Source organism: Phymastichus coffea, unplaced genomic scaffold (assembly GCF_024137745.1).
Source record: "Phymastichus coffea isolate CEN01 unplaced genomic scaffold, Cenicafe_Pcof_1.1 PCOF00252, whole genome shotgun sequence".
NCBI classification, from domain to species: Eukaryota; Metazoa; Arthropoda; class Insecta; order Hymenoptera; family Eulophidae; genus Phymastichus; species Phymastichus coffea.
In genome coordinates, this window is record NW_026707063.1 from 40239 (window position 1) to 62557 (window position 22319).

The 22319-nt window shown below is 49.9% G+C and overlaps 3 protein-coding genes across 7 annotated transcripts; 2 read left to right on the top strand and 1 right to left on the bottom strand.

The window, feature by feature from the left end:
• Positions 1-111: 111 nt before the first annotated feature.
• Positions 112-11011, bottom strand: LOC131674515 (oxidative stress-induced growth inhibitor 1-like). 4 transcript variants are annotated; one of them, XM_058953230.1, is made up of 6 exons: positions 5088-6659; positions 4284-4836; positions 2298-2536; positions 1931-2172; positions 1424-1849; positions 112-1143 (listed from the first exon to the last, which is right to left on the bottom strand). In XM_058953230.1, exons 1-6 carry the CDS (start codon positions 5165-5167, stop codon positions 863-865), a joined length of 1821 nt encoding a protein of 606 aa, XP_058809213.1. In that variant the 5' UTR covers positions 5168-6659; the 3' UTR covers positions 112-862. The 4 variants fall into 4 exon arrangements, with proteins under 4 accessions (XP_058809213.1, XP_058809212.1, XP_058809214.1 ...); XM_058953229.1 differs by having other exon boundaries at positions 118-1143; positions 1922-2172; positions 5088-6650; XM_058953231.1 differs by lacking the exon at positions 5088-6659 and adding an exon at positions 10853-11011 and having other exon boundaries at positions 123-1143; positions 1922-2172.
• Positions 11012-12002: 991 nt separating this feature from the next.
• On the top strand, positions 12003-15404 carry LOC131674520 (coiled-coil domain-containing protein 85C-like). The gene is made up of 5 exons (XM_058953239.1): positions 12003-13007; positions 13360-13795; positions 13926-14310; positions 14475-14734; positions 15089-15404. Exons 1-5 carry the CDS (start codon positions 12760-12762, stop codon positions 15134-15136), a joined length of 1377 nt encoding a protein of 458 aa, XP_058809222.1. The 5' UTR covers positions 12003-12759; the 3' UTR covers positions 15137-15404.
• Positions 15405-16028: 624 nt separating this feature from the next.
• Positions 16029-21601, top strand: LOC131674522 (potassium channel subfamily K member 13-like). 2 transcript variants are annotated; one of them, XM_058953241.1, is made up of 7 exons: positions 16029-16255; positions 17858-18050; positions 18113-18187; positions 18256-18458; positions 18530-18744; positions 18810-18971; positions 19075-21601. In XM_058953241.1, exons 1-7 carry the CDS (start codon positions 16127-16129, stop codon positions 19418-19420), a joined length of 1323 nt encoding a protein of 440 aa, XP_058809224.1. In that variant the 5' UTR covers positions 16029-16126; the 3' UTR covers positions 19421-21601. The 2 variants fall into 2 exon arrangements, with proteins under 2 accessions (XP_058809224.1, XP_058809225.1); XM_058953242.1 differs by having other exon boundaries at positions 18113-18181.
• The last annotated feature ends 718 nt before the right edge of the window (positions 21602-22319 follow it).

A 22319-nucleotide genomic window follows, 5' to 3' on the forward strand; every position in this document is an offset into this window, starting at 1 on the left:
AAATATGTTTACGTTGCATATAGTATAATTTGTTAGATTTATTAAAGTGAGGTTTGTAGAAAAGAGAAAGCAAATTCGAAAAGGGAATAAGGTTTGTTATTAATAAATATATTGTTACATAATAGGTCATCGTATAACAAGATTAGTAAATGCTTAAATTTTCAATATTTCTGCTTTAACAATGCTGTTTGAAAGATACTTGCTAAAAGATGTTTAATATATAATAATATACTTGTTTCGTTGCATAAATGTGTTACAGAAAACGCACCTCATATCACAGACTGTTTATAATTACGTAATTAACTAGTTCTTTTTTCACATCTTCTTTGTCGTTATATCGTTAAAATGGTTTTCACGCTTAGTGAATAATTAATGAGAATTGACGTCGAGAGAGATTTTTTCTCGAGTTGTTCTTTGAATTTGCAGATCATCATTATGATGCAATGAAATTTCGAGGTTTTAACAAAGATAGAAAGAATAGCACATAAATACATCACCTGATAATACGTAGAATAGCATAAAAATGCAAAATAATAATTTTGCAAAGAATGTATAAAATCGGAAAAACTGAACACAATCTCGTAAAATAAATAATCACACACACAATCGAGGGCGTTTTCGAAAATACGTATTGATCGTCAAGATGAGAATTACAAGATGCTCGATTGCTCGGACGGTTAAGCGCAGGAAGTAGTAATAAAGCTCAAAAATGCGAAAAGAACAACATAAAAATTGCTCGTTTTGTGCAACACTTTTGAAGGCTGGAAGTGACAATCTCTCATTCTCTCCTCGACCAGTCGACATTTAGAAAAATGATAATACAAAAATACGATCGCGCGCGTATTATATATGTACAATAGAGTTAGGACAGCGTGTGCGCGTGTGAGTGCGTGTAGGTGTTGTGTTCTTTCTCGGAGTTGACGATGCTGGCGAGAACGCCGAACGCGCCGCCCAGGATGAAGCGAACGAAGTTGTCACCGGCAAGAGGGCCAATAGCGTAGAGGCCTTTGCGCGGTGCCTTCTCAACCTCGTAGCTGAACGGATCGACCTCGATTTGATTCGAGCGGCTGTCGATGGGCTTGTCGTGCAGCTTGCCCAGGCCCGAGCCGCACCTCTGCAGGAACGACAGGTCTGGCTTGGAACCTGCGATCGGAAGAAAACGAGGTGACGGTCGATCGGAGAGCGAATAGCTGCAGCCGCGCGAAGAGAAATTGACGGGAAGGTCGACGGTCGGTGTCGCCGAGATCGCGACACTTGGCAGCTCGTCAAGAGCCTCGATCGTCGTCTCCACCCGAGCTGCACGATACGATCGTCGCTTGGTAGCGAGAAGCAAAGCTCGGCGAAACTCGACCAAGTCGACCTTGGCCGAGCGAAAGCGCTTGGCGCGCCCGCCAGTGCCTCGCGGGCAAAGAGGAGTTCTCACCAATGAGCACGGCGGCGAAGGACACTCTGTAGGAGACGAGTCTCCCCTGGGGGGTGCACAATGTCACCTTCCTCGTCTTCGTCCGCGTGAGCTTGTCCGCGCCGGCGCTGAAGTCGACGACGACGTGGTCCGGCAGCGACTTGTATAGCGGGTAATGCCTGCCCCGGTCGGCCATCATCTCGTAGACTGCGTGGTACTCGGGATAGACGGAGGCGGGTAGCCACTGCAGCCTGTCGAGGCTCCTCCTTGTCGTCTCGGCGCTCCTGTCCTGAGAGCTGTTGCGGAACACGTGCAGCACCGCCACGCCGCGGCCCCTCGCTGCCATTATCGCGTCGGCGGCGCTCAGGCCCGAGCCCACGATCAGCACGGGCTCCAGCGACGACGACTTGACGATCTGCTCCGAGTCGTAGTTGTCGCTGATCTTGCCTGGAAGAACGCACGGCCGTTAGGCGCTGGGGACCGTGGCGGAGGATACACCGGCGCGGACGCCGCACTCACGAAGCGGACAGCCGAGTTTGTCGAGTTTCCTCTCCAAGTCCTTGAAGTCGTGCGTGACCCAGTTGTAGGTCTGCTCGCCGGAGACGCCCAGTCGGTTGGACGAGTCCGTGGTGCCGGTCGCCAGGACCACCCTCCTGCAGCGGTACTCGAACTGCTTGCCCGTCTCGGTCTCGTAGCCTTGCACTTTCCAGCCGTAGTCGGCGCTGCCGGAGCCCTCCGCACCGGGCTTCACCGACGTCACCACTGTGCCGCTGTCGACCGACGTGACATTCGTCGTTTAAAGCGCGATTGCGACCCTCGCAACGACGCGCGCCTAGTTGGCGATCTGGTGTCCCGCTAACAGAGTCGGCGCGTTTTTATCGGGCCGCGAACTCACCAGCGGAAGTACTTGCCGAGTCCCATCTTGCGCACATAGTCCTCGTAGTAGGCGGCTACGGTGCCGATGGGTACTCTGGCGGCGTTGTAGCCGGCGCCGATCGGCACCTCTCTGTCGCAGCCGACGAGCTTGCGCTCGCGCTCGTCGGCCTCAAGGCCCTCTGCCCAGTTTCGCAGGTCAAGGCCTGGCAGAGACATCCACCGGTTCAGGCTTATCGTCAACACGTTCGGATCTAGCGCCTGCTCGAAAACATGCGCGGTCGCACTGATTAGCCGCAGTGATAAGACTTTTAATTGAACTCGCTTATACACGCGGAATTTTCTGCTACAGCGCGCACTCGCTCTCTCTCCGATTGGAAATTTTCCATTGGCCGATGGGGGTCCGCGTCATGTACAACGACGCCCGTTGCTTTTCGCTTTTACGATCGGCGCGGCTAATCGCACCATCGGTTAAAACGTAATTGCGCGCCGTTCGGATAAGTGCAGCCTTTTTTTTCTCTCTCCCTCATCTTCGTGCTCTTGGAAATAACAAAGGAGCACACCGCGCTAATGGATTCGTGCACGTAACGTTTCAATGTCAGCGCGGTGGCTCGACGAAAAAGGGAAAACGCATAAAAATGAAATAAAATTAAATGCACGTAGAGGATGTTTAACCGATTTTGCGTGTCGTTTGAAAAATTACAGAGTCTGGATAAGGAAAGACGTCGCGGCGACTGTTTGGAATGCGGCGTCCAGAAGCACAGTTTCTACAAAGCAACGAGACTTGCGATCGTTCGTCCCCATCGACTCCACAGCGAAACGATAAATCGAACGAACGCGTCGATAGAAAAGCGCACCGACATTTTTCTGCCACTGACACGGTCGTGACAGGCCATCACCTCCGGGGCATTTTCAATTGCGCGCATCCACTGTGATCTTCGTCCGTCGCCGCGTCTACCTGTCGATAAAGCGTTATTGCCGGATCAACGCGAATGAATCCGTGAGTTTATTGTTTCAACGTTCAAGTTGCGAAAAAAAAAATGCGTCCGTAAACCGAGCGCCAGACTGCCTTGTGGAAGCGAGGGCACGATAAAACGCGTTAATTAGCGGCTAAAATATACGCTTGTTGATATTCAAATTTGAGAAAAATTTACACGATCGGCATTCTGCAGCGCATATTGATTTACGTCGAGCCGCTCACTATATTGTGCGAATCTCAAGCGTAAGACTTCTAATCCCCCCCCCCCCCCCCGCCGGTCTCTAGGTTCCTATACTCAAATCGTTGAACCATGAAATTAATGCTCGCCAAGCGTCACGAACTTGCGTAGAGTAGAGCCTCGATACAACCAGTTTACTATTCATCTTGGAATTCGATAATGCCGTGATATGCATTTATTGACCCTCGTACGTTGCTTTTCTCGTTTTTTTTCTCCGTCCGCTGTACCGTCAATCTCGGTAATATACAAATTTTTATTCAGAAACTATTAATTTCCGCGACAGAAAGAGGATATTAAGCAAAGAAGTGATTATGTGGTCGATGCGGAAGAACGAGTTGGAAGGTGAATCAATTCGTAGCAAAAATAGAGGCACGTCATTTGCGAACACATTGCTTTTGTTTTCTCTCGAACTCGCGAGACCGACTCTGTTTGCATTAATCAATCCGCAATACAGACACGCGGACCGTCAACGGAAAAGCCGTCTGCAATCGTCGATTTTTCTGGCGGAGAAATTGCACGGTTAGCACCTCGAAAGAACACTCGATTGCGAGATTGTCGAACTCTTGGGGCATCAAGGTCGCGTCGAACAAGAAAAAGAAAAAAAAAGATGAAACAAACAAAGGCAGGAATTGATTTTCCACTCGATAGAACGGTATCGGGCGCGCGGGCGGGCGGGCGGGCGGACGAGCGAGCGAGCGAGCGAAGTGAAATGTCGGAATTTCCAATTAGCTCATCGGTGGGTTTACGTAAGACGCGTATTACCGCGGGCCATCGGCAAAGAACGAACTCACGTGCCAGGCGCCGCCAGGAGGTCCTTTGCCGAGCACCACGTGGTCGGTGACCCGGTGCTCCGCGTGCTCCTCCGGCGGTGTCCAATGGAGCAGCGACTCCTCGTCCATGCCCGCGTCGAGGCAAGGATGCTGCAGCTTGTCCATCAGCAGCGACAGCGGCTTGCCGCCGTTTCTGCCCTCGAGGCCGGCCGCGAGGAACTCCAGATCCGGCCGCGCGCTGAACTTGGCGAGGCAGGCGCTTGGGTGGGCGCTGGCCTCCGCCGTGGCGGAGCTGACGGTACCGCGACAGACGGGGCACGCGACCGCCGAGTCGTCGGCGCTGGTCTGCGTGGCCACGCTGTAACGCAGCCGCGCCGTCAGCATCTCGTCCCCGGGATGGGCCGAGCCCGTGTAGTGCGGCCAGTTGCCCGCCAGCAGGTACGACAGACAAATGCCGCTCGGCCCATTGCCTATTATCACCACGTCCTTGTCCTGGCTCTGCTGCATCTCGTCCGTATTACGGCTGCTTCTTCTTCTTGCCGCCGATCTGGTGAGCGATGGGGAACGTTTCCTTCTGTAAAATTCAAGAGCGAGAAAGTGGCGTCACGCCGCGTGCGTCAAATGCGTTGTCGCTTATCGCTATCTCGTGAGATCGCGTCGTTCCCACGAGTGCCCCCTTCCCCCTCCCTCTATCTCTTTTTACGATTCTCCGCGATATCACTGATAGAAGTGTTGGCGAATGACTCGGCGACAAACAGCCGAGCGCCCGTAATTATGCTAATTACGAAGCTAGGAAAGGACGGACAGGAGCAACGAAAGGCCGACCTTCGGCGAGCGCTGCTTAGCGCGGCAGATATGCGATAAAGGGACGGCGTGATTTGCGCAGCGATGACGACGTATGACATAACGACGAGCGAAGTGATTTCCCATGGCGAGGCACGTGTGTCGATTGCGATTAGCCGCCGCGAGTCCGTGAATTTTTAATCGGTTTCGTGGCGCGCTATCTATCGCGGTGGCAGGAAACAACTAATCGAGAGGGAGAGAGGGAGGGAAACAGTTTCAAGGCGGCTAATCGCGCGTGGCCGAACGAGTCGATTCGTCGATGTATTTATTTTTTTATTTGTCTTTGCTCTGCGTTCGCGAGGCAATTCGAGGCAGTCCAAGCTAATCCGACTCCCGCGTTTTCGCGTGCTCAGGTGAGACGGACGGACGGCGGCTGTCGTTCGTCGCTGGCGGGGCGAGCGCGCGCGTCTGCGCCGACGGACGGAATGTTTCGACGATCAAACTATATATAGATCGCGCTATATCGTTCGGTTCATGAAATTAATTCTGTGCAATGACTTTAATTAGTAATTTCGAGAACATGATGCAATAACTTGTGCTTTTACGTAGGACGTTCGTATGCCACTGTCGTGGATGTGTAACTGCGGACGTTCGTTGGTCGCGCGCGAAACGAGTGGCGAACAAGACGAAAACGAAAAGAAAGAGGATGCGCGCGCGGCGAGCCACTGCGAGTCGACGAACTTTCGTTGAACAACGCGAAGTAGACCAATTTCCGAGAAAACTGGTTCTGAGCGCACGCGGGAAAAGCGCGACGGTGACGTCGCAAAGCAAGCGGACGAGGCTCCTATCTTAATTGCTCGGGAGAAAATGAGGTTGGAGCCGATCGTCTCGAGAATGAAATTTTTGCAAAAAGAAAAAAAAGAGCCTCTACCGAGCGCTCCGAAAATCCAATGGGCCGCTGAAAAATTTTCCACCTGCATCTCTCCGACATCGAGTTCGCGTGAAAGGTCCCCCCATTGCGATCCGATCACGCGGCACCGGCTCGCTATCGGCCTCCGCTCGGCCGATTCGCGCGCACGCACAAAGCTCCAAAAATGCAAGGGCGGAAGGAGGCCGACCTTGGATACATCGTAAGACGCTCGGCGAACCAGTTTCGCTCAACCTTTCGCGACAGCGCATAGTCACTCCTCGCGGAAGTCATTCTAACGCGCGTTCCGCGAAATACAAATGGCATTGCAAAAAACGGTGAAAACCAGCGCCGCTATTACACCTAAAGTCGCAAGCGCACGCTCTGCCCCTTAGCTGAGTCTCTTTCTATTATATCTTATCTTTATTTTATCTTGATGAGCATACAAAATTAAGAAGATGCTCGGCTCGATATTTTCCGGCTATCGCCCTTTCCACACCTGCCTCGTCTTTACGCGGAAAAACCGCGATGACGTCGCTCGCAACTCTTCACTAAATTAAATGTATCGCCTCGTAAATATTCCATACGTCCGAAGTTTGTGAGTTGGCGGGATGCGAGCCGCGAGAACTGTTGATGATTTCAACTTTGATGATTTCAACGGCTGTACGTCGACAGTCGATGCACGGCCTCACCAAGAAAATAAATATGGATGGAATTTTCGTACGAGTCCGGTTAAGCGACAACTTGATCAATCTAGCTCTGTAGATCGCACGATGATCTGATCGCAGCTCATACCTGTCGACGCGTATACCGCAGCACTGTCCCCACGCACTCGACGAATGCGCGAACGTAACTATTGGGAAACGAAGCGTAGATTGTTAAACGAAAAATGCAAGTAAGCGCGACCGAAAATCTCGGAGGGAACCGGCTTCTCGAGTGCTATCCACGCGCTCCGAGTGCCGGCAGTCAACTGCTCCGCTTATGCCTTATACTGCGTACTGTTGCGGCTTGCCGCCGCGGAGGGAGAGAAAGAGAGAGAGAGAGAGAGAGAGAGAGAGAGAGAGAGAGAGAGAGAGAGAGAGAGAGAGAGATAAAACACGTGTCACGGACGTAAACTTACCCGGCCGCGCACGCGGCGTCACGGGGGGAGAGGGGCTACTCCGCTCAATGAGCGCCGGGCCGCCCGAGAGTTCGCGGCGCCGGAGAGCACGTGTGCCCGAAATACCCGCCGCACGTGCTCGTGCTCGCCAGCTTTAGACGACGCCGCGGGCCGCTCTCGGATTCGGCGTCCGTACGCGCGCTCCGGGACTGCGACGACGCCGCTCGCGGCAGTTACCTGTCGAAGCACGGCTCGCGTTCCCGATCAAAAATCCACGACGCGACCGTGAAATTGTTACGTCCCTCGGGCGCCAGATTTCATCATGCCCGCCGTTTTTCTTTCGTCGGAATTTCGCGCCTCGCCGACGAATTTATCTTCTTGGCTTTTTTGCGCCGCGGGCGCGCAGCCGAGCTACTCAAAAAAACTATCCAGATGAGTTTTTGCGCGGACGAAACGCGAGAGTTTACGAACCACTCTGGATCACAAATAAAGCAGAGCGTCGCGGCTTTTTTTTGTTTTTTTTGCATCACAAAAATTCAGCGGCGTCTCTGACATTCGGCGTGGATTATTTTTCGCGGCGGCAATAGTTGGATTAGCTTCTATTTCTGCGTGCGTCTTTGGATATCGATGTTCAAGGGCAAACCGAAACATAGCTGCAATTATCGAAGCGTCAAGTGTAATGAGAAGGAAATAATTGGTTCGGTCAACTACGCGACAATTGGGATTTGTGTATCAGCGTCTACGTTTTATGCACACGTATATGGATGCGTTTTAGCGATCCGTTAGTTTTGAATTTTTTTAAATTTGAATTTATTGATCCAAAAATACAAAGTTCATGGATTATTCCACGTACATTTGTAATTGCCTGAATAGGTAAACAATTTATCTGTACATAGAGCTGGATACATAAACAAAACTTACATACTATGGACAACAAAATATATTATAATTATATATAAAATACATACATTTCAATTTTTAACAGTTTTATAATATTCATATTTACTAATCAGGTATTATCTCGCTTACTTATATTCAGCAGTAGTGTACTTCTGTTATAAGCAAACTTACATTCTTATAATTGGACATTTTGTCTTTATATGTTCATCAGAATCTGATGAGCATTTGTTTGGCGGTACAAAAGTTTCTTGTAGATGCTTTCATATTTCTTGCAAATACGAATCTTTCAATTTGGTTTAATCTTGCAGGACAGGTTAATCCAACTGCACATATTATTCTATAATATGGGAACATATCTCAATGTTGAAAGATCAAATCGCATTTGCAAGAAGATGTAAAAACAATTTCATCTACAATTACGATGTCTTTATATTAGGTTGTAATTTTAGTTAATATACAGAATTGGTAAAAATTTGTTTCCCTTTGATACCTTTATCAAAATAAAGTGTTGCTTGGTAATTGCCAATGTAATTTATATCCCCATGCGTCATTTTGATATGATTAATTTGTGCAATTGCTTGATTGTAAGAATATTTTCTGTATTTAGAAAACGGTTTTTATTTGTGACTTTTAATATTTTGTTCTGTATTTTGTGTATTAGGATTAAATTATTTGCAAATACTCAATTCCAAGCAATTATTTCATGTTTAACAGTACTATGAAAAAAAGCATAATATACTATCATAAGAATCTTTGAATCCATAATATCTTTCAATTTTGCAAATATAAAAATCAAATATTTTATTTTATTTATTAGATATTTAATATGCTTATCCCATTTCATATTGTAATCAAATATAAGTTCTGAAAGACAATTCCTGAAAATGCAATAAAAAATAAATGAGATGCAAATTGGATCGCCTACTGTCCACGCGTACATGCCGCGTCGTTTTAGTCAGTAGTTTTCCTCTTGAACGTGAGAACATTTTTTTAATTCTTTTTTTTTTTATTTGGTACCCGACAACGAACGAAGATGTATTTGATATTTAATAAATTTTTCTCCAAATAACCGTCAGTTTGACTTGGAGAAACGCTTACACGGAATGGTAACTTCGTCTGCTGCTCCGACACTGCTGATTGAACATATCGATGTCTCTATATTTTCTTAGAACTCGACGATCTCGACAAAGCTAGAAGATGCGTTATCAGTAGTATCGTGTAGCTTGATTCGAGTGTCCGTACACTTGGACGATATGGAATTAAAGGTAATCTAATAATAGGTCTACATTTCATAGCGATCATACCACGACTATAGCTTCTGTCGTGCGCGTTTCGTCTTACAAATTTAATCCGGGTCGCGATTGATTTGCGACGCAAAACCACGACGAGCGCACCGGCCGCGGGGCATTGCGACTGTGCGTCGCGACGAGGCGGATTTCGTCTCGACGAAGGCGGCTCTACCGCGGAGTCAAGCTCGCGGCTCGCCCGGCGACGGGTCTGATCGATAGGCGCCGGCGTTTCGCTGCACGTCGCTAGATAAAAATTATGGCGCGAACGCGCGGCCATTGTCTCCTCTCGAACAATGTACGCCTACGATTCTATATTTGTGTTTGCTACGCAGAACTTCCTGTGACGCCCGTCGGCAGGTCGCACTGACATTTGCAACGCGCAGATGTGTTGCATTCCCGGTACCATTGTGAAACGCAATAGCTCATTTGCAAGCGCGCGGAGTTTCAGATTCCGCGATAATGCGCGCGATCCGCTCCGAAGAGCGAAAAAAAAAAGGGGAAGTCATCCGCGCGTATCGCTCGCCCGACAGATACGAGCGAAAGAGACTTGCGCAAATTCTTCGTTCGGCTCGCTGCGATTTCATTGATCCGGGTTTGAGGCTGCATCTCCGAGCGCGTGCACGTGTACGCGCGGGGCGATCATGCGGCGCGATCTCTCAATGACAATGATATTCCGCGATTGCGGTTGCGTGCGCGATTATCCAGGTCGTTCGCGGGAAAACTGCGGAGAGCCAATCGAGCGCGAACGGTGGCAATCGATTCGCCGCACGTCAATTTTTGCGCGCGACCGAAGCTGCGTGAGCGCAGCGACCACGGCAAAAAGTCTTCGCGGACGTGCAGCGGAACGAACGCCCGATCGACCTCGGCTGGGGAGGGAGGGGGCAGGAGTGTCGGCCAGCGGACAGTTCGGACATCTCCCATCGCCGTTGGCGCTAATTAAACATTCGTTTACAAAGCTCAATTTGCATTGTGTCACGCAGGACGGTGCGCCGGGCACCTACGTAGCCCTCGGCTACGAATATAGCGCGCGCGCGCATCTCGTCTTTTCCGTTGGCGAAGGCGTACGTTCCGGCGAATTTCAAAATAACATTCGGCTGCTCCTGCAGCGGCGCCGAATTAATTACCCGCGCCTGTCGAGACGCATCCGACGCGCGCCACGCGTACGCGAACGTGACGAAAATAATGCGCGCCCGAGCAACGAAACCTGGCAATCGCGAGGAAGCTTTAGCGAAAGGGAAAAGTGGTACGCGCACGGGGATCAAAGGCGATTAAAATGCTGTTTTGAAAAAGTAGCGAGCGAGAGAGAGAGAGCGAGAGAGAGAGCGAGAGAGAGAGAGAGAGAGAAATAAAGAGAGGCAAATTGATGGTTAGCTTGCGACGGATCGATAAAGCCGTCGTTGTCTAGCCGATGCGTATATACGGTTTTTGCAGGCCTTAGCTTGACATACGCGTTTACAAACAATCAGCCGCTGAGGTGGCGGTGTGCGTCGCGTATCGATCGGCTCGCTCGCGCAAACTATACGTCGCGTCGTTTTTGCAAGCCGCTGCTGCCGCCGCCGCGTAGAACGCACGTGGAATCATTCGCGCAGGGGCAGGAGGACGCATCTCTTACCTCGACGTTCGACAGTGGACGAACCTCGCTCATCTTCGTCGGCGAGCGTGTATACGTGCTGACCCACGAATCCGTGTAGCAAGGGGAAAAAGCACGAGCGCGCTATCCGCTTTTCACTGGCGTGGTCTCGCTTCTGCGAGTGACATAACGCGACGGGCTTTGGAGCCGAAGGCCAGTGGCGTTGCGCGCGCTGCCTATCTCTATATGTAGTCGGGTCGATTTTCGCGTAAGGCCGGTACAGCAGTTTGGTACCTTGGCGAGGTGAAATCGAAGAGCGGGTAATACAGCTAGGAAGGGCAAAAGTTCGGCGAAAGCGCGATAGATGGAGACACACGCTACGAGGGGGGCTTTTGAATTTTCTGCCCGAGCTGCACGAACGACTTCGGATAGTGACCCGTGCGAGTGCCTCTCTCTCTCTCTCTCTCTCACACACACACACACACACACACACACACACACACACACACACACACACACACACACACACACACACAGCTTCAAATGTAAATCACTCGTGTGACTGCGTTCGACGGACTTTTCAATGGATCTGCGCCCGAAAGACCCCGATCCCATTGGTACGTACGGATGCGGACGGATACGGACGCGAATCGCAACTCTAGTAACATCACTAAAAATATCTAGTTCGATTATTTAGTACCAACACTACCGGTAGTGAGCAAAAGTGACTGTTGTTTAAAACTGTAGCGCCGAACGTACCACATTTAATGTAACGCCTATCTAACCTTTACATTATTGCAGTCTATAAGATGGCAAATGATAGAGAATTGATAGACTTTCAACTACAATTAGTGGAATTAGGCCTTAATTTTATGAAAGTACTTGAATATATGAGAAGAAGAAGAAAATACATATAAATGATATGTATTAATCATCCCAAAAACTTTTTTTACATTAGCATACTCATCAATAAGCAATATTCATGAAAATATGAAAAGTAAATTGTAGACCTGACATTTGAATATTAAATGTGGTACGTTCGGCGCTACAGTTTTAAACAACAGTCACTTTTACTCACTACCGGTAGTGTTGGTACTAAATAATCGAACTAGATATTTTTAGTGATGTTACTACAGCTGCGATTCGCGTCCGTATCCGTCCGCATCCATACGTACCTATGGGGCCGGGGCTAAAAGCTAGCATTTTCCAAAGTTTCGTCCATTATGTTTGCCGAAAAACTGCATTGTCGAGAATTCTCGATATGCAGTCGATAGATCTCTTGGCGCACTCCTGCCTCGTGAACTCGTCAATTGTCGACGACCTGTCACGAGAGCGAAATGCACGCAACGGCGCAAAGGAAGAAAACGACGCGTCGGCGATTCCCCAAGAGCGAGGTCCCCGCGTAGCAACTTCCGGCGCGCACGGAATTCCTGAGATTGTTTTTTCACGACGCACAGGTAGCTGCCCTTTCGAGCTCGAGAGAGGGGAGAGAGCCGGCGCTATTGTGACGGGCTTTGCCCTACGCGCGCACAGGTGGCTGCCTGGTCTCTCTCTCTCTCCCCCCCTCGTCGATCCCTTTAAAAATCACTGGCGGCTGCCGGAGGCGTGCGTCGACGGGCGAACTGGATTCGGGGACGGCGGGGCGCGGGCAGGCGAGCCGAGGCGGCCATGTTGGGCCCCCGTCGGCAGGATTTCCTCCGAGCGCCGCGCGAGAATCTCGGCAGTCGCGTATAGTCCGTGCCTATAGTCCGTGCGCGAGCGCTGTATACTTTCCCCGCGGCGCGTGTTTTTCCACACGCGACGACGCCGCGCCATCTCGCGCGTGCATTCGCGCGCGAGTGAAAGGTCGCGACGGCGAGTATGTGGCCCAGCGGCGGGCGCAGCGGCATCCTCGTCAGCGCCAGCAGCAGCCGGGAAATGGGCCTGGTCGCGTCGTAGCGTCGCACGACATGTCGAGCAGCAGCAAGCCGCAGGCGAAGGTCCAGCAGCAGCCAGAGCCGCCGAGGTACCAGCCGCCGCCGCAACCGCCCCCGTCGGCCGCCAAAGGCACTGGCGCCGCGAGCAGCGCGTCCGGCAGCGCGAGCTCGCTGTTCACCGCCAAGCAGCTGCACCAGATGCACCAGCAGCAGGCGGCCAAGCTCGCCAGCCAGGTGAAGGATGCCGTGCAGGCCAAGTTCCAGCCCCACAAGCTAGACCGGTGAGTCAGTGCGCCGCCTGCTCGTCCGAGGGCTCACCGCGGACCCTCGTCCCGTGGGAGGGAGGGAGGCATTCCTCTTCTCGCGCCTCTTCTTCTCCTCGAGATTCGTCTCGGCTTCTCGACTTTCACCGATCTCTCGCACGCAGTGCACATATACGCGCGACGGATCGGTAACGAGGTCGCGCGGTCGATCGCGCGCGCCCAATTTGGAACTCGCACGCGCATTCCGCTAGCCGCGCGGCCCGTTTTTTCCGCCTTTTCCCTCGAACGCCCGTCGGCAAGTGCGTCGATCGCGTTACCACATCGCGCCTCCACGACCGATCGACTAACTAAGCCGCTCCGCGACGCGCAGGACGGCGGACAAGCTGCAAGGGGGCTTCGGCTTGCATCAGTCCAAGAGCTACTTGCCCTCGGGCATTCCGACGCCAACGGCGGCTACGCCCACGTCGCTGACGACGAGCAGCAGCGCGCAGCAGCAGCAGCAGCAGCATCAGCAACAGCAACAGCTACAGCAACAGCAACAGCAGCAGCAGCAGCAGCAGCAGCAGCAGCAGCAGCAGCAGCAGCAGCTGCAGCAACTCGGCGGCAGTGGCTTGCCGATCGCCAGCGCGCCACTGCATGGACTTCAACAGCCAGCCGCCGCAGCAGCAGCGGCAGCCGCTAGGCAGAGAATATCCGACGACGAGTTTCTGCGGCTCGGCCCCATCGAGATGCTCAAGTTCGTGAGGAAAACCGAGAGCGACATCGCCAGGCTCGTCGCCGAGCAGCACCGACAGATCCAGGCTCTGGTTGGTTGCCCACTATCTCTCTCTCTCTCTCTCTCTCTCTCTCTGTCTCTCTCGCGAGTCGTCGGCGACCGGGCGACACTTCTGCAGGGCGAAAGCGCTCACTGGAACCGATTGTTGACGCGACCCGCAGGTGAGCGAGCTACGAGCGCTGAAGGAGGCGAACCAGCGTCTGAGCGACGACAACCAGGAATTGCGCGATCTCTGCTGCTTCCTGGACGATGATCGCCAGAAGGGCCGTAAGCTCGCCCGCGAGTGGCAGCGCTTCGGACGCTACACCGCGAGCGTGATGCGCCAGGAGGTGTCGGCCTACCAGAACAAGCTGCGCCAGCTGGACAACAAGCAGCAGGAGCTCATCAAGGACAACCTCGAGCTGAAGGAGCTCTGCTTGTATCTGGACGAGGAGCGCGGCGGCGGGCAGAGGGACGACGGCGACGGCTCGTCGTCCAGCACCAATGCCGACGAAAGCGCACCCGCGCCCACGAGGATGTCTCGCCACGCTGCTTCGACGTTCAACGGTACGTGCGCGCACGCCTTTCCTTTCGCTTCTCGACTGCCGGATTGAACGAGCGCGGTTTTGTCTGGCACTCAAGCGCAACCGAATCTTCATCAAAGTGCAAATGCTCTTGGTATTTTCAATTTCAATGATAATCCGTGACAATGTCACGATGAACATTGACAGATCAAATGATGCAGTACGTGAGGAGTTTGGAGCAGCGTATAAAGCAATTGGAAGAGGACAAGAGCGTGTTACAAGCGCGAGCGCAGCAGGGCTGGGCACCGAACGAGCCGTGGGACAACCAGCGTAACGCCGACGATTGCCACTTGGGCAGCCGACCTGAGGCCGTCGTTCGAGCTCTGCAGGTACTCGAAGTCAGAGAGCAGCTTGAACGAGAAGCTGGACACGATGGCGAGAAGGCCCTCGTACGGGAGATGTGCAATGTAAGAATCTTTATCCTTTGGCAAACGCCAATTTTCGTTTTCGGGATCACTGTAAATTCAATTCGGAATTGTCAGCGTATGAAAGTTGGATTAGTTCGATCAGCAAAAGTACACAAAGAAAGCGTGCACGTTTCATTGTGAATTCAATCATTTTTCGTGAAATATGCTTTAACGAGTCATCGTTAAAGTGGAAAATTGTAGCTTCATTAAGATCATCGGAGTTGAATCTTAAGAAGAACAAAATTGAACGGCAATGAAGCAATATTCGACGCAGTTTTGATTGAATAGAGAAAAACCAGGCAAAAAAATTTGTAAATCAAATCGATTTTATTTACACGTCAATCGATTCTATAGGTCGTGTGGAGAAAGTTGGAGGAAGGACCCGTGCAAAAACGGCATTGACCAGCACGGCTCTCTCATTGCAACTGTACCTCTGTGCACATCGATCGAACCGCATACATCGACACTTAAACCTAAGCAACGAATAATGTGTACTTATTTCTTCTCTTGTTTAATTACTTTTGTACTATTGATATCATTCCTGAGTTGTAAGTATTTTTTTTGTAAGTAATTATTAACTACCCTGTACAAAGATTGCTAGCTTGTAAAACCAATCTCATTACTGTTGTTTTTAAAAATATATGTGAGTATATATACATGTATATACACACGCGTAAATCTGTGTTTTTTTATTAAAAAGCAACACTTTCGAAGGCTCATCTGAATTTATTCAGCAACGCACGCACCGAAGTGAAGATTCTCGGCTCGACGGAACAGTCGCGGGCACGTGAAAAGTTCATTTTGGCGACGCGATTCCCCGGAGGCAAATATTCTTAGCCTCGGGGCTAGCGGGTTAGAGAGTCGGAAGGTCGAGCGCGCGCTCAATTGCGCGGTTGCGCCGTTTACTCTGTCGGCTGGCTTTTCAAATCGGCGCTCGCGCCTTTTCACTCCCCCGGCGTCGTCGTCTATTTTTAAAGCCGCAGCGTATCAAAGGATTCGCGCCCTAGAAAAGCGCGCTCGCGAGCGGCGGCGAGGAGAGGGCGATCGTTCGCCGCCCCCTTCGAACGGCGACGATTGGCGCTGTGGCCCCTTACGTGTAAAGTGTACGAGCGCCCTGTTGCGAGATCAAAGACACGTGTGCGCGGCGCAGTGTAATCTGGAAGGAGAGAGAGAGAGAGAGAGAGAGAGAGAGAGAGAGAGAGAGAGGAAAAAAGAAAAACGAGTCGCGATGCCTCTTATTAATAGCCGCGTAGGGCGCAAGCGCGAGCACTCGGGCGAGAAAGCTCGGCGCGCGCGAAAAACCGTAGGACGCAAGTGGACGCCACTGCGTCCGTGTCCGTGTGCGCGCGAGTGCGACAGCGGGTCATGAGAAAGGGACGCGAGAGATGAGGGATGTGCGTGCACGGGGCCATCGCCGAGGACAACGCCAGGTTCGTCCTGCTTGCCGTTGTGCTCGCGGCTTACATGCTCGCCGGGGCTGCGCTCTTTCAGAGCCTCGAGTCCGATCTTGAAATCAAGCAGGTACGTGCATCAGCAGTCTTTTGGCAGTTCTTCGAACGGCGATTGCTCCGTTTCTTTTATCGCGGGCTCGTTCTTCACGGTCTCTGTCCTTCCTTATTTTTTAAAAGAAAATTACGGGCTTCGTTCACTCGCTAAAAATAAAGCGAGCGAACTTTCAAGATAGTAGCTTCTTTTGTCGGATAAGTCTCAGATATAAATAGATCATTATTTAAACGAAAAATCACTATTTAAAAACTTGGTGTAACAATTTTTAATTTCCAATGCTAAAAAAAAACCGGTACAACTCGAATTTGGTTCCAATGAATTTATAGAAACGCGTATTAACTTTATGAAAAAAGTAAAGATATTTTTAATCATCATACTTCAAAACGTAGTATAACGATCGTCGCTCGAATTCCATGAAAAAAAAGCAAGTAGGGTTAAGCGCCTAGATCTGGATCAAGGAAAATCGATTTAAAGAAATATGCATGAAGCAATCCGAAATTGCGATTGTATTTCGTTTACCCGACACATACAGCTTTGTGCAAATTATATTTGCAAGTAACAGCTGCCTTGAATTATTTTCAATAACGCGGTTGGTGACCTATATTTCGACTTCCTCGCGCGAAGTCGCGCGAAAGTTTTGTTTTGCTTTTTTAGTTTTGCCGCGCGAGACATTTTTTTTTTCATTCTGCTTGTCAACAAAAGTAGAGGGGCAAAGAGACAGAGAAACGAGTCGTCGAGTAGTTTTCGTGGCAATCAGCGTCATGCATAAATTACGAAAGTTTCGCGCAGCTTGCGGCCGCGCTGCTTTCTTTTTTGGTGCGCATAAGCACTAGCTGATAAATATTTAGCGGATCGCCTCTAATTAAGATCTCCCGGAGTGTTCGCTAACGAGGTAGAAAATAAGGCTGACGGCTTGTGGTATCTATTATTTGGCTGTCGATAAAATGAATTTGAGGAAAAAAAAATTAATGAGAGAATCGCGCGAACGGACGTAGCGCTCAAAGGATCACGTGGGCTCAAGGCGCAGTGATGCGCGCTGCTGACATTCGCGCGAAATTTTGATTATACATGTAGTTGAAGGTGACGAAGGCAGATGTGTAGAGCGAGGCATTGCGCATGGGGTCAGGCATTGAATCTCGCTTTTGATTTGCCACCAGTGGCGCGCCGCGCTGCTATACGTATTTACTTCTAAAGAGGTCAAAGGTAGAGTTCATGAAGACATAAAATAACAATCGCAAGCTTTGCTCGGACGATCAATCGATAATTTTACATCTGTGGAGTGTGCAGTTTTTCTTTTTTATTCAAAACATAACTCGCGCGTTTCTCGATTTTCACCGAATTCACGGTAGAAAGAATGTTGTCTCGCGTGTTTCTTCGGCATTCCAAGCTGATTCCGTGAACGTGTCAAAATAATATGGATAAAGTCGTCCGAATAACCGAAGGAAAAAGATGGAGAATGCGCAGACAAACGAAAATTAAAACAACGAGGATCCGTCAGTGATCGATTTATCGAATGAATCGCCATCCCCGGAAATCCCGGAAATCCCGGAAATCCCGGAAATGCCCGGTGCAGTGCCGCAGCGCCGCAGTGCCGAATAATCGCGGCGTTGTTCGTAGGCGGCCGAGTTCTGGCGCACGTACCAGGCGTTCCGTCGCCACCACCTGCGCGGCAGCGCGCAAGCACTGCAGCGTCTGCACGAGCTGCTGTACGCGTACGGCAACGCCTCGGCCACCGGGATCATCAACAAGCGTCGCCGCTGGGACTTCCCGGGCAGCTTCCACTTCGTCGGCACCATCGTCTCGACCATCGGTCAGTTGGCTTCTCCCGTGCCGCCGAGCGCAGCTGAAGCGAGTTTGCGTTTGTCTTGGCAGGATACGGGAGCACGGCGCCGCAGACGTCAGCCGGGAAGGTAGCCGTGGTGCTTTACGGATTTTTCGGCTGTTCCGGTAACGAGACTCGCAGTCGCGGCAGCGCACGGACGCGCTCGAGTAAACGACTGAAAACGTGCGCGCAGGTGGCATACTGTTCTTCAACCTGTTTTTGGAGCGCATCATCACGTTCCTCGCGTGGGTGTTGCGCAGCCTGCACCTGCGGCGCCTGAAGAAGCGCCTCCGCCAGAGCACCCTGGCGAGCTCGCGGCGCGTCGCGCGCAGCGCCAGGCCGAGGGACCAGAAGAACGCGCTGCCCGACATCCTGGACGAGGAGGACGAGGGCGAGGTGAGGCCGCGGCCGGTCGTTCGGCGCTGGCAGTTCGGTAGCTCACCGCGAAACACGCCTTGGCTGCGCAGGTGGGCCTGGACCACTGGAAGCCGAGCGTCTACTGGGTCATGCTGTACCTCTCGCTGGCCTCGTGCGCCGTCGCCTGCACCGCCGCGGCCCTGTACGCGCCGCTCGAGGGCTGGACTTACCTCGAGGCGCTCTACTTCTGCTTCGTCAGTTTCGCCACTATCGGCTTTGGCGATTACGTGAGCACGCAGAAGACCGACTACCCGCTCGTCTACCTGTGAGTCCGCCCGAGTCAAAATAGGCCCTTGCCCATCGCTTCGATCTTCGCGGCGCTCGTTGCAGGTACAGGTTCGCCAACTTCGCCTTCCTGGTGCTCGGCTGCTGCTGCATTTACTCGCTACTCAACGTCACCTCGATCGTCATCAAGCAGGCGCTCAATCTGCTCATCCGCAAGCTCAATTGTCCGCGCGGCGCAATGGCTGCGCCGCATCTGCCCAGGAGAAGGTCAGTTTCGACGTTTTTATTTCGACTCGCGGCAGTGGCTAGTCTCAGCGTTCCCACGAGTAACTTGCGTCCGTCCGTCCCTCTTGCTCTGTGTCCGCCGCAGGTCGTCCGTGTCGGCGATCTACTACGCGAGGCGTCGTCCCACCAAGCTCGTGTCTCGCGACTCGATCAAGCCGGAGATGGACGGCGCCATCGACACGCCGCGAAGGATGTCCGGCGAGCTGATCTCGATGAAGGAGTTCCTCTCGGCCAACAAGGTCAGCTTGGCCATCATGCAGAAGCAGCTGTACGAGACGGCTCACATGCAGTACCTGCCGAGCCCGCAGCCGGCGCCGGCGCCGCCTCTGCCGCGGGCGACCTTCAATTCGGGGCCCGGCGCCGTCGGCCCTCTGGCCATCGCTTGCGAGAAGTTCGAGCAGAACGCCAAGGCTCCGGTCGGTCACAGATAAGGAAGCGGCACGCGGCTCCGCCACGGCTCGTGCGCGTTCCCGTGGCGCTGCTGCAACGGCTTGTCCTCGCGCATTTTCGACAGCGATCGCGAAAGCCCTTTTCAGCCCCTCAACCGCGTGCCCGTTGCTCCTCTTGCTATCCGTAGATCGCAAAGACACGTGCGTACGACGGAGTTTTAGCAGATTTCGATCGTTGGCCGTGTTCGGCCTCTAAATTATACAACCGGACGACCTTTCATTTTTCCTTCAACGTCTCGGTCAATCGTCAGTGCTTATTCGTCGAGCATCGATATGTCGGAGAATAAAGCCAATTCTTATTCGGCTAATCGTTTGAAACATGCATATCGAGTATTCGCGTTTGGCTAGCACTTGCTTGCTTTTAGACGCGACGTTTCCGACAACGTTATAGATCCTCCGCTCACACACCTTCGTGGAAATGTCAAGAACCGTGGCTCTTTGCATACAAGTACGATCAAGATTAAACGATGTTAGTGATCGTTCCGCCATAAGATGTTTCGCAAAAATGGATGACTCGTAATCGAATTTAATATCGATGTCTCGTATGCGTGCATTATATTTATGACAACCGAAGGTCGACTGTGCATTGCAAACGGATCAGTCGCCCATAGAAGTTGTCTTGAGATATTTACGTTTTTTTAAATTATCCAGCTTATTTTTGCATGTATTGGTAGTTTTTCATTCAATAGCGGTACGTCGGAAGTGGCAACGGAGAAATAGCTATCAACCAAATAAGGAACCAAGAGCAATTGCCTATTGCACGGCCATGACGAAGATGAAATTTACGGATTTATTTTTATATCCGTGAAAGTACTAGGCTAACTGTTACTATGCTTATTTGCTGTGATGTTGTTTTATTCAGCGTATTGATGCATCTGTGCGGCCAAATCGAGCTAATTAAAAAGCATTTTCGAGGCACTACCGTGACAGTGGAAGAAAGATCTTTGAAAGATAAAGTCGACAAATTCGCTGGTTAACTGAGTATCGAAAAATGGCTACATCGGAGATGCATTCACTTCGGCTAATTCACAGTGCTGGTATAAACTTCACGCTGTAGGTAATTTACCAATCTATGCTTTATTGCAGGCAGTCGTAGGCGTTGATCGATCTAAATCATATTGCCGAGATTAATATAACAGTGGCGTTAAAAAGTGACTCAATTTGAAATTTACCCAAAATATATCCACTGAGTTTTCAAATCACAGGTCAACTTGATAGTCGGACATTGCTTTATAATATATTAAAGCGCAAAATGTTGAAATATCTTCTGATCAATTGTTTTTCTCATATCTTAGATCTTAGAGTAATTAGGTTTAGTAGGTAATAACTAACTTTCCGATAACTGCTTGAAAGTATTTCAGTCGATAGCAACAAATGGTTCATAGATGAAGCTGTCAAAATTAGTTTTTTGAGAAACTTGTTTTACTAGGAAAATCCACGAATGAGTGAAAGCATATCGAATATATTGGCTGTCAATCACCATAAAAAACATTCGATTACTAGACCAATCACGTGCAACAGTTCTAAAAATGCGTTTTAATCGCGTTTGTATAGATTCTATACATAGAGAGATTTTAAGAAAATGCTGTTTAAACAACCACGTCTGTGACACTAGGAGCGTTGACGGACTGCTTTGTTTCTCTGTTTGATTTATTTATTTATTTATTTATTATTATTATTTTTTTTTTTGGCGTTGTTGCATTTCAGGACTGTACATTAATTAGAACAACAAGGACACGAGCAAATTCTCATTACTGTTGGATGGAATTTCAACAATATTCATCAACTGGAGACGGGATCAAAGGAGTCTGTCGACACTCGTATGTCCGTCAATTTTTGATAGCGATTAATGGTTTACACTTACTCTTAACCGCGAGACACAGTAACGCGTGACTCTTGCGATTTACACCACTCAAGAGTATTTTTATTAAAACGTAACTTCCATTGATAGACGTGTGAGCTTGCCGGCCTGACAAATCGTGCAGAAACGAAAGGAAAAATCAATAAATCGTAATCGAATGAGCTTGCGAGCGCTTTTCAACACAATTTGTACAAATTGTGAAATGTTAATCTTAACGATTGTAGATTTCGAGGCATTGAATAAATAAATAATAAATACTTATAGTCATTTGTTTGTTGCTGCTTTGATTACTAAGGTGCGCTGTGGATGAGTGAAAGCACTGTGGTCGGAAATCTTTTGAACGCGTACGCAAACCATACTCCTCCTCCCTGATTACTGTTTTCATTCGATTGAATTTCATAACGCCACACCTTCGAAAATGCTATATATGATGGATAAAAATGTTATTCATCGTAAACGAATTATTAATAGACATGAAATTAGCGTGTCTTTGTAATAAATGTTGATACGAAAACTTATTTTTATCCGTTGGAATATTTCTTTCTCAACTTTCATCCTTGAATCGCTTTGAGCCAAGTACACAAGCAATCGTCGTGTACAAATGGAAGAATGAGATCTTTCAAAAATGCAACGTTGAATGGAAAAACATATTTACCATTCTTAATTTCGCCAATTAAGGCATTTAGAAATTAAATTATATGATTAAGTATGCGGTGTAAGTTCTCGCTAGATAAATAATCACGAGTAAGAATCTTGAGGAAAACCGGCTTAGAGTTGTTTATGTAAATGATTTCGAGAAATACTTGTTTTATTAATGATGAGCGATACTACGATTTAGATTTGTAACTTATGTGGAATTACTCTTAAGTTTGTGAACGACTTCATTACTATTGTATAAAATGTACACGATATTAATCAACTTGGAAATGGGTCAGAGGAGTTTGTTAATACTTTTATTTGTATCGACATTAATAGCTTCGTACAGAAGCGAAAAGAGACGTCAATAAATTCAACCAAATG